The sequence below is a fragment of the Lagopus leucura genome, unplaced genomic scaffold (assembly GCF_019238085.1).
Source record: "Lagopus leucura isolate 7727_CA_CO unplaced genomic scaffold, USGS_WTPT01 Super-Scaffold_100002, whole genome shotgun sequence".
NCBI classification, from domain to species: Eukaryota; Metazoa; Chordata; class Aves; order Galliformes; family Phasianidae; genus Lagopus; species Lagopus leucura.
In genome coordinates, this window is record NW_024962263.1 from 4,470,386 (window position 1) to 4,482,528 (window position 12,143).

The 12,143-nt window shown below is 41.8% G+C and overlaps 1 protein-coding gene across 2 annotated transcripts in view; it reads right to left on the reverse strand.

Moving 5' to 3' along the window:
* Positions 1 to 12,143, reverse strand: part of E2F3 (E2F transcription factor 3) — a 42,155-nt gene that overhangs the window by 5,830 nt on the left and 24,182 nt on the right. For both annotated transcript variants that reach the window (XM_042869388.1, XM_042869387.1), the window contains exons 2-4: positions 6,314 to 6,425; positions 3,209 to 3,428; positions 2,475 to 2,633 (exon numbers count right to left, since the gene is read on the reverse strand). In XM_042869388.1, coding sequence (XP_042725322.1) covers positions 2,475 to 2,633; positions 3,209 to 3,428; positions 6,314 to 6,425 — 491 coding nt within the window. The remainder of the gene's footprint in view (positions 1 to 2,474; positions 2,634 to 3,208; positions 3,429 to 6,313; positions 6,426 to 12,143) is intronic.

Below are 12,143 nucleotides of genomic sequence, written 5' to 3' on the forward strand. Positions count from 1 at the left end.
GAACATCCTCCCAGTGCAGAGAGTTTATTTCTGCATAAACATGGAATGAACACGAATATTTTGCTGCTTATCATGGATTTGTTCAAACCAATGAGCATTTTGGTGCATTACTGAACAGTGGTGCCTCAGCCACTGACCTGTGTAACTGAGTGCTCAGAACAGCAAACAGTTGTTATTACATGTAAGGACTGCCAGCTCTTTATTTTTGTCATCACGGAGTTATCTAGCACAGTGTTTATGCCATAGCAAAGGAGTCTAATTTATCATTATATTTTCTGAGCATAAATGTGAAATGTGAAAGATGCTCCTGCACAGCAAGACAAACTATCCAACCTCAACACACCAAAACATTTCACACCTAAACTGGACCAAAGGCAAAGCAAATGGGTCAGGAGGCAACATGGAATTTCATGGAAATGGCTTTTACCACTTCTACAAGAAGAGTCAAGGTTCTCAAACGCATACTACAAGTTACCACAGCAGTGCCTGTCAAGATATGAGCAAAGGAAGGGATTGCATGTTTTTCAAATACAACAACAATCTCCAGTGTTGTAGCCAACAGGTCCCCAAACTAATGCTGGTCACATACCCAAACAAAGTCACAATCAGTTACTTTCTGACTTTGTTTGTAAAAAAGAAACTAAAAAGCACAAAAGCAAACAATGTTTTGGCCCTACCTAATCACAAGGAAAAATAAAACATCTTCAAAAGCAGAAACTGTGGCCGTAGAGGTTAAGCAGTCATTAAGCCACCCCACAGCTTCAGTGATATTAGCTGAAAACAGCACAGAGGTGCAATCAGATCCATCCTCAGGTTTATCAAGAGGGTCCAGAGGAGGGCCACAAAGATGATCAGGGGACAGGAGCACCTCTCCTACAAAAACAGGCTGAGGGAGCTGGGCTTGTTCAGCCTGGAGAAAAGAAGGCTGCTGGGTGACCTCATTGCAGCCTTTCAGTACCTAAAGGGAGCCTACAAACAGGAGGGGAGTCAACTCTTTGAAAGGGTAGGTAACTGCAGGACAAGGGGAAAAGGTTTTAAGTCAAGGGAGGGAAGATTGAGGTTGGATGTCAGGGGGAAGTTCTTTACAGAGAGAGTGGTGAGGTGCTGGAACAGCTGCCCAGAGAGGCTGTGGATGCCCCGTCCCTGGAGGTGTTCAAGGCCAGGTTGGATGGGGCCCTGGGCAGCCTGGTCTGGTATTAAATGGGGAGGTTGGTGGCCCTGCCTGTGGCAGGGGATTGGAGATTCGTAATCCTTCAGGTTCCTTCCAACACGGGCCATTCTATGATTCTGTGATTAACATTTTTGCTTCCCCTCCTCCCTAATTGCTAGTATTACTGGTAAACTTAAAGTCACAGAAGGATTCTGGGACTACACTCTCCTACGTGCTAATGCCCACAATGATCTTTCCTCATCCAGCTGCTGGCTCCCCAGGGGATGAAGTGCAGGGGTCTCTACCCCATCAGTGCTTGAAAAAATAGGGAATCATAATACTGTGTTGTCTCACTTAAATCTCTATGTTACCAAGCTCTTGTCTGAGGACAGTGCTGACCCTATTCCCCAGGCTACTTGGCAATCTTCCTTTCATGTGCATTTTGAGATGTAAGCATAATCAAAAAAACAATATCTACATTGTTCAGATTACTTTCTACTGATGCTCCCATACTTACTTCCTAAGAAAAAGTTCAGTTTATTAGATGGTCTTTAAGAAATACAATTTAAAGTAATAATATCTTTGATATCAGCATTCATTAAAATACTCTCCATTGCTAGTAGGTGAGAAATCTACTGAAAATGAGAACTGCTTAATTACATGTCTGTTTTAGCAGACAGAACATCAGAAGTTATACGAGCTGCATGCAATTGAGCATTGCTATTACATTAAATAATGTAGTCTGAAATAGACATTCTGAGAGTTCATAAAACCTTCATATATTTTTAACTGTAGACTCTCAAATCAGAGAAATTTGAATTTCTTGTGCAAGCTGCATACTAAACTGACTCTCAACTTCACTTTTTTCCACTCTGTGACTGTAATGTACAAACGCAGTTTAATGCAATAAATGCATTACACAGTGAGTACACACTCATGAACACACAAACCTCTGTGAGCTTGTAAAGACTCTGTCTTCCCACCTTTTGCACACACAGGATGGGACACGATCTAGGCTGCAAATAGTCTAAAAAACACAGGGGTTTGGATGTTGCCGCTCATTAATCAGCTAGATTCTTGGTTCTGCTTTAGGAGAACATGGATGTCATAGGCTACTTCATATGCTGCTTTTTTTGGTTGGCGTTTCTGAAGTATTACAGGTGCAAGCGTGGTTTAAGTAACTTTTGATAAAAATACATTAAAACCAGTTAGCCAACCTTGGAATCATCTGATGGTTTGTATCACGTTACTGGAAAGAATTCTCCTGGTGTTTAGGGAACAGCAAGGAAACTGATCCTTGCTGAGGTTTTGGCAAAAAGGATATCTCTGATTCTCTGAGTCCTCTGTTAGCAGCTTCAGGTCCAGTGTGCAGCTTTGGATTAGCTCATCCAGTTTCTTCTCTTCCTGAGTCAGTTCAGTCACCTCCTTCGTGAGGCCTTGACGCTGTGCCATCATGCCACCATCCTCTGACAGACTGCAGCCCCTAGGAATCCAAAGAACAAAGACACCATTTGAACGTTTGTAAAGCGAGACACTATGCCACAGGAAAATGGAAAAGCAGAGTTATACACTGCACATCGACTTCTGAGTCCTCTTCCCCTAAATCTGCCCACTGTGTATCAACACAGACTACGCTTTCCAGAAAAACAATCTTTTTATTTTGACAACATGTTTTAGAACTGCCAGCAAGATGGCAAAGTTGGACATTGCTAAGCAGTTACAAAGTCTTGCTTGTAACGCCCCTCTCTCTAACCACACCTTGAAAAAGAATGAGGAGGACAGTAGGTAAAGATGAGTACATAAAAACTTCTTCCATCTGCAGAAACAAATCAGTTAATCCAGCTTTCAGACAAATTTGGATTGATAATTTCCCTGGCAAACACTATTTATACACTGAAAGTCTGCCTTAATTAACTGAAAAAGAAAGCTTTATCCGGCTAGAAGACATTCTGGATGCTTACTTGAAGCAAAGTGCTATAATAGAAGGTGGGAGAAGTGTTGCTACCCTGTAACAGTGAAACCAGCCAGGAGGAATGGAAAAGGATAATGAATGCTCACATCCACTGAATGTTGTTTTTGGATTTTTTCTTAATGAGATGGATGCCTTCCAGTACATTGGTGATATCGTAAATCCTCCTTTTTTGCACCTTGAGGACCTCCGCCGCTCTGTTCAAATCTAAAACCCCATCAGGAGATTGGCTCAGCAACTGAATGAACTTCTTTGTAAGGAGGCCAAGCGATGTATCATACCGAGTCTTTTCTGAAGGAGATTTTGGGGCTTGGAAAGAAAAAAAACAAAACAACAGACGAATCAGTTTTCTCATATTAGTTCCAAAAGCAGCATCCAGTAATGAAAGGATACATATGACAGACATTGCTTTCATTTTTACTAAGGAAATCTCTCAAACCTCTGCATTAAGAGGCAACTTACCACTGGGTATTTATTTGTATTTCAAGATGTACTTTTCCAAAAAATCACAGGTACATGAGCAAATACGCACTTTTTAAAATGCAAATATTTCCATTAGTCTGACAGTTGCATATAGCAAAATTCTGCTTAGGCTTTCGCTATGGGAATTCTTGACGGTATTTTTAGTATCTATTTATCCTGGCAGCAATGCTAAAAAAAAAAAAACAAGCAAAAAACACCACCGAATCACTCTTTTTCATCAGGCTGATAGCCAGCTTTCATCAGGGTTTGATTTTTTCCTCTTGTAAGATAAGTGCTTCTCATGCAATTGAACAAGACTTGGGTGTACTTCAGTGGGAGAACAAGATGACAGATTCCATCCTGCTGGTCTTCATGACTTACAAAAAGCTCAAGTCAATTAGATGACATTGACGTGAGATGCAATTTATAATCATTTCTCCATAACCAAACAATGTTCAAACTAGGCAACAGTACCCACTTCTATTAAATAAGAAGTCTGCAAACAGTTTGAATCTTATGATTCTCTATTTTCACATGTAAACATAACATCAATATGTTTAACAGATGAGCTTTTAAGAGTTAAAACACATAGATCAGCAAAAAAAAAAATCAACTGTAAACATTCAGGGCTTTTCCATCAAGGAAAATAAGATGACCGCTATTACAAGTCTGCTGGGTTGAAAGCTTCCCTATGGGAAGATCAACACTGTTATCAAACCAGTGGCTGTACTTCTCAAACCTTTCATTTGCATTAGGTTAGGTGAAGTGTCACACAGGATGGATCTTTGGCAGATCCAGTGGCCACTATCATATTTTCAAGGTTCAGGTCCCACACTTACTTGTACAGGTCAGTCTAAACAGACATCCTACCTAAAGGCAAAACTGCAGGCTACCACTTTAAAGAATATGGGAGCTTTTCAAAGAAAACCAATGGACTGTTGGCTCGGAAAGAAAACCTGTTGTATCTTATTCGTTGGTGGTCAGGGCTTGTCTGCACTGAAAAACAGTAACAGTCATTTCAGTTAGGAGACCATGTATATTTAGAGCCAAATGAGGGGTTGTTTCTGTTTATTTGTTATATATATTTGGGGTTTGGGAAAGAATAAGAGGATCAGCATGGGAAGAGCAACAGGCAACACAACCGCCACCTCAAACAGAAGGCATTCCAGCAGGGAATTCCTCTGTACAGACCTATCAACACTGCAACAGAATCCTGTGCTCTGAATGGTATGGAACTTGTGTGAGAATGCACTTCAATTTAATAACAGACTTTATGTAGCTTAATGAAGTTTGGTTTAATTAAAACAACTGTAGTTTAAATTCTCTTCTTAAAGCCCATATTTTCAGATAATTTCACATTCCTTCTCTGTCCCAGTAAAAACAAGCATTTAGGAAGGAAGGGCAAGTAGCTATTTCTTTGTATCTTTTTCCCTTCAAACACCACCCTTGCTGCCCTAACGTCTGCCTTTCCCCAATTCTTCTACTGCAAACTCCTCCCTCTGCAAGCACTCAGGCAATTCTCCTGAAATCCTCAACACAAGAGGCAAAGCTACATTCTCCAATGCCTGCTGCAGAAAACCTACTTCCTGAGGCAGTAGCAATGTAAAAAAATCAATATTTGCAGCACCTAAACAGTGACAGCAATAATCTAGTCACAATGCAGAGACAGAAGACAATTCAAACTACACAAAAAGCATTTAGAGTGTCACACGATCGAAGCACAGCTACTGCTCTTTGCAAGTCCCTGCTTGGAAAAAAAAGCCCTGCCAAGCAGCTACTGCACGTTAGCAGAAGAAGAGGAGGCCAGCTTTATTAGCCCCACCTCATAAGTGCATTTGAACCCTCTATAATATTTATATTCCTCCACATCCATTTCACACAGGAGCCCCCAAATAGGTGTTCTTGGCTGAGGAGGACTCCAGGTCAGCCTGCAGTGGGACAGACTGCAACCACATGGTGCATGGCTGGCTGCATGGTTGAATTTGGTACACCTGCATCCTGGTGAGCTCAGCAATAAACATACTATTCTAACTTTGAATCTGAGTCAGCAGTGTGCCCTGGGAGCCCAAAGCGACAACTGGACCCTGGGATGAATCAGGCCCAGCACTGCCACCAGGTGAGGGAAAGGGCTGTCCCACATGCTGCGCAGCCTCACTCGAGCACCTTATGCAGCTGTGGGTGCCACAAGGTAAAAGGGACATAAAGCTACTAGAGATCATCCAAAGGAGGGCTACAGAGATGCTGAAGGGTCTGGAGGGCAAGACATACAAGGAGTGGCTGAGGTCCCTTGCCTTGTTCAGCCCAGAGTAGAGGAGCTGAGGGAGGCTTCATAGCAGCCTGCAGCTCCTCAGAGTGGAGAGGAGGGTCAGCACTGAGTTCTGCTCTCTGGTGGCAGGGACAGGACCCAAGGGAACAGCACGGGGCTGTGTTAGGGGACGGACGGGACTGGTGTTAGGAAAAGATTCTTCACTGACAGGGTGGTTAGTCCCTAGAACAGGCTCCCCGGTGTCATGGACCCAAGAAGCAACTGGACAATACTCTCAGACAGAGGGCTTGAATTTTGAGTGGCACCATGTGGAGCTAGGAGTTGGACACTATGATCCTCAGGGTTCACTTCCTCATGGGATATTCTATGATTCTGTCATTGACTTGGCAATGAAGTTAGTTCAATCTGATCTCAAGCTAGTAAAATAAAAAAACTGTCCCACAAAGCATGTCACAAATCCCCTTACTTTTTGGGCTATCTGGACTTCTTGTTGCAGCTCTTCCTTTCCCCTTTGGAGTCTTTAGTCCTTCAGCAAGATACTGGTGGCCACTTTCTCCCAGCTCCAGCCTTCGTTTTGCCTATTCAAGCAAACAAACAAACCAAGCAGTGTTAATAAGAGCATTTCATTTCATCAAACAGAATACTGGCACAATGGGAGAGGCGGACTTCACAGCATCTGTAGGTTTAGGCTTTTACCCCACGTTCATCATGAGGACACGTGTCTATTTACTGCAATCCCAAGGTGTACTAAATATTTCACTGTCAAAGGAGAGACCAATGGTTTTGTTTAAATAATTCAACAGATCTTTAAATTTGAAAACATTTGTGAAACTTTCACCCAAGTTGAAAACATTCCAGTTAAGAAAGCTAAAGCCAGTCTCTCAAGTACACAAATGCACACACACACAAAGCTACTTTCCTATTGAAAAGGATCATAGCTATATAATCCGTATCGTACCCATGTAAGTCTGAGCATTGGTAGCAGTAGTGCAAGTTAAATTCTCCCTTTGCCACTTGAAAGGATGGCTTTGAGAGGACCAGAAAGTTCCAATATTATCAACATTCCATCAGTGAAATACTACACAATATATCAAGAGAAGAACTAGATATCTGTTCTCCTCTTCTTGTCAGCAATTTTTCTCTCAATCATGGTGGTTGTGCTTTCAGTGATTTCACATTTGCATTAAAGCTACCGACACAAAAGCAAGGTGGAGCAAGACTAGTATCAGAAAGATGATGCCTGAAGATGAGCTCCATTCAGCTCAAAGGAAAACTGTACAACATTGGAATTGAAAAAAACCAAACTGTTAAACTATGTAACACACAGACTACAACGAAAACTGTCATTGACATGAATTTTCTTCCTAGACAGAAACAAAATCTACTGTCTTTGGAAACCATTCTTAACTCTTCCATACTGCTCAAGTTACTGAAATTTGATATAGGGATATTTGATAGCCTAAGAATGGAAAGAACATTGCCTGACTAGATAGAAAAGAGGAAAAAGAAGTTTTATACCTAATGAAGTTTACCCAAATAACTCTTTGTGAAGAATGTTGTTTAGCCAATCAGTTTGAAAAATTCCGAGTACTTTCTATGTTCATTCTTTAAACTTGCTGCTAAGAGTAACATCGTACTCTGCTCCTCAGTGAACGAAAATAAAATAATTCATTGTGCTATGGAGTTGTAAGACAGATATTGCTGGACTGGCCATGTAGTTCATGCATTTTACTTTGGTTTGTGACCTACAGAAGGCTCCAAATAAATTAATTTATATGCATTTGGTTTTGGACAGCTGACATCCTTTTGCTGGCCACTGCTTGAAAACTTCAAGCTTGTTAAAAGGTGAATTAAAGCACACGAAACCTATAAACCTACAGACTAACAGCATGAGTGCTAAAGCCATTCTTTTCTACTCTGCATGAAGGGGTGAAGCACTAAGACATCTATGACAGAGCAAGACTGAACTGTCTACATCCCTCTAGTCAACACAGGCACCATGTCCTCATCCTCAGGTGGCCCATCAGCAGCCACCTTCTAAAGGTGTGAGATCTCTCTGCTCATCAGCGTGAGACATCAGCTCTATAATCCAAGGGCCTCTTTGAAAAGGTCAGCAGGGGCTTGGACTTAATGATCTCAAGGGTCCCTTCCAATCCCCTCAATGCCGTCACTCTGTGAACTGTTAACAAAAGCATTCAGCTAATATTTTAGACAGTGTAATTGGATTTAATTAAGATTACAGGTATTTCACAAGGAAAAATACATTTTGCTTTTTTTTTTTTTTTTTTTTTCTCAACTAAGTGGTTTTCCAGCCTGCATACTGTAAGAGAAAAGAAAGGAGGGGTGAAAAAGGAACAATTCAGGGTGTGGGAATACTAGGCCAAAGGGATACAATTAAAGATAAAAGAGAATCTCAAAACCAGGTGTGAGAAGAAGGGAAAACGCTGAAGACTAAAAATCCAGAGGTTTGCAGCAACTCCATCCATACAAAAAAAAAAGAAACCCTCAAGTTTGGCCCACATATGAAAACTTTTTGTCTGAACTTGTCTTGTAACACATGAATGACAGCATTTTGCCCTTGCTTTTGTGGTTAAACACTTGGAACTTCCTCCTGTGAACTTCAAACAATTGCATTTGGTAGTTTTAGTGAACATCAACAGCATCCTTCAGCTGGGCACAGCAGCACAAGCCCAGCTGGGTATATCTAGGGGTATACAGCAAGCAACACGATATTGTTAGTCTCACTACATAGAGAGATACAAAGCAAAATATTTTAGAAGAGTTTAAAATAGCTTAGCAAAGTTACCAAGAAGAATTTTCAGAAATGTTTTGGAATGTTTAATTTCTGGCCAGATGTTACATGTCACTCAGCAAGTACTTTCTTCCCCTTCCTGTTTTACAAGCTTCATAATTGATAAGATCCAGGACTGAAGTGGTACTGCGTGTCACTTTCTTCTTCCCCAAGTTACAGACCAAAGATTTTCTAGCGCCTTTTCCTTTCTCTGGAGTTTCTGGGTAATTCATATTTTTTTTCCCACCTCCAAAATTATTCATAGTGCTTTCTTATGCAAGACTTCCCCTGAGAAATGTCAACATTTATTCCGCAAGTGGTGGAATCATAGCCATTTTAAAAATTCCAATTTCATAGAATCATAGAGAAAGGCCTGGGTTGAAAAGGACCACAATGATCATCCAGTTCCAACCCCCTGCTATGTGCAGGGTCGCCAACCAGCAGACCAGGCTGCCCAGAGCCACATCCAGCCTGGCCTTTAATGCCTGCAGGGATGGGGCATCCACAGCCTCCTGTTCCAGTGCCTCACCACCTTCTGGGTGAAAAACTGCCTCCTAATATCTAACCTAAACCTCCCCTGTCTCAGTTTAAAGCCATCCCTCCTTGTTCTATCACTATCCACTCTCGTAAACAGTCATCCCCTCTCCTGTTTATACACTCCCTGCAACTACTAGAAGGGAGTTTGTGTAACTCATGTATTTCTGCTAGAGCACTATATCCATTATTTGCACAAATTGGTAGTATTTGCACTTATTTGCATTGCTTCATCAGTCATAGCACGCAGAATCTTCCAGTACAGCAACACAGGATCTGATCATAAGCACCAAACCAAAGGACACCAGCACAAAGCAGCCCAGTGACAGACAAAGATAAGCCACCAAGAACTTTTCAGTGACGTGAAACCCAAGTGAAATAAATGGTGGTCAGATTCCTTAGGAGGGATGCATAATAGTCCTAAAGCAGGTGGGGCAGTGAGCCAGGTGAAGCTACGAGATACAACTAGGAATCCACCTCTCAGAGCAGATCACTGGGAACAGGTGGCACATCAGGTCCGACATAGTTATGCCCTTTTAGCTTCAATCATCACTGAATACAAAAACAAACAAACTCAATAAATAACAAACAGATACCTACCACAATTAATCCCAGAGGCAAAATTACAAGAATATCTTCAAAGGAACATTTGGCTTTATAGGAAAACAGTTTAGAAATTACTGGGATAAGTCAAGCATTTTCAAGTAGGCAGAACCTGATGCAACTCACTATATGCTGAGACAGTCGGAGAGATTAACTTGTAGGAACAGGTTGAAGGCAGGTATGCTTGCAGAAAACCCAGCCCAGCACTGAGGGCTGCTGAGTGGGAGCAGTGGGCACCTCTTATCCCCCTTGGCATTTGCGTGGCTCCACTTTCATGTCACACAGTAATTAAATTAAAAAAAAAGCCCAAGTGTTACCCAGTAAGAGCGCAACAAAGTGCTGGGTGTTAGGCAACAGTCAGCATGGGGTTTTGTGAAGACAGCAGAGAAGGAAGTGCAGCAGTGGGTAACAGGCAGCATCAGCTTTTGAAGGCTGAGCTGTGTGAAACCAAAGCTTTTTTTCTTTGAGAGGGTTTGAGGGAAGAAGCACAAAAAAACATCTTCTAATTCTTTCCAATGACAAAACCGCAGAGCAAAACTTTGCCAAACTATGTGTGTTGAATTTTTTCCTGCTAGATGTCTCCCTCGGCTTCTTTGCAGGATGCAAAGCAGTTGCACAGTCTGCAGAAGACAGACCTAAGAAAAACTATGGTCTGAAATACTCCCGCACCCTTGATGCAGTTGAGCAGATGTCAAATTTGATAGAAGGATGATCTCAGGCAGGAGTATGCATTTCTATTGCTTTAAAATCCCAAATTTACAAACACTTGGAAAAGACCCATGGATACATCTTCAAAATAAACATGTGTTTCAGCTGTGAGCAGCACAGCTCTTGTGTGATCTCCCAGGAAGTCTCACTCAGAGCAGGACCCATCTCATGCCCCTGCTCATTTCCCTAGCAGGCCATCAAGACGTACTACAGCAGCAGCTGTCTCATCTGTGTCACAACAGACAAAAGCTGAACTCTGAATGAGTTCTAAAATGGGACAAAGTTTGCAGAGATGAGGATAGAAAATAACTCACTCCAAGAAAATTGGGCTGAGAAGTCACAAAGCAATACCAGTTTGAGGTTGTGTGGGCAGAGAAAACAGGAAGATTGAGAATGACCAAGCATGGTGAGGAAGGAGTTCTGTATGTAGACGATAGCTGCTGGTGAGCTTGGAAGCAAGTCAGAGAAATGCGTCCGAGCACTCAGCTGAGCCACTGCTGGTGCCTTGCAGCAAAGACCAAGCTGAGCAGGTTAAGTAGGAGCAGATGACTAAGCCTCGCGTTGGCTCTAGAAGATATTACAATTGCTAGGAGCAGATAAAATGGCAGCTTTTCTGTATGCCACCACAACGCAGATATTGCTGGGGAGGGGATCCAAGCCTACCCAGACAGCACAGATAAATGTTGGCTGCAGCAAGAAAGTCATCATACAAATGCTTCATAAGTCCACGTTCAGTTATGATAGGCATTTCTTTACATTTTCAAAATTAAGCAATCGTTTTAAAACACAGTTTAAAAGCATGAGGCATGGATTCTAGAAAATTGTTCCAGAGGTCAAGAGCTGCAGAGAAGAAAGCGAGCGTCTTGAAAGCATAAATTAAGCCAGAGCTTGATGGTGAAGGAATACAGAAGAAGAACCAAAGGAAAAGGACACCTCTGAGTGAATTCACAGAACTGTTCATATGCCAAGAAAATTTATCCTCCACTGACTGAGGAGATACAGCCCCTTCTTTTTGAGAACGTGTGAATGCACCATCTCTGATATGTGAGGGCCAAGGTGAGGATGGAGCAAACAGCACACCTGAACACCAGGAAAGACCAAAAAATAGCAAAAGGGGCAAACAGGAAAGCAGGAGAGCCCTCTGCAGGGGCTAACTCAGAAGTGAGGAAACACTCAGGTCATCAGTAAGGCACAAGAAGACTATCGGAGTGCTGCCTTCTGACTCCTAGTGACAAGTCCTTGTTTTGTACCTATTGAATAACTTCACAATCCAATCTCCTGGAAAGGAAATGGATTTAAATTGTCAATGAGGATATATATCCTCTGCCCCAACTGTCTACACACAGCTACCAATAATTTAAACCGTTGTTTCAGAAGTTAATCATGAGAGGATAGAAACATAAAAAGAGGGTTTAAGAAAATAAGTAGGGAGATACAGGAATAGACTGGAATTAAAGCACTTGTATGTAAAAAGAACTTAAAGTATGTTTCTAAAAAGGAGCTTCTGAGAAGCTTCTCCCCCAGAATATTCCTTCTCCGTCAAAAGTATGTTCCCTTCCAAAACAGAAAAGGAATGGCACTTTAATCACCTCAAATTACATTTTACATATATAGCTCATCCACTGGACTCAGGTGAAAGTATAGAGAAAGCTGCACAAAA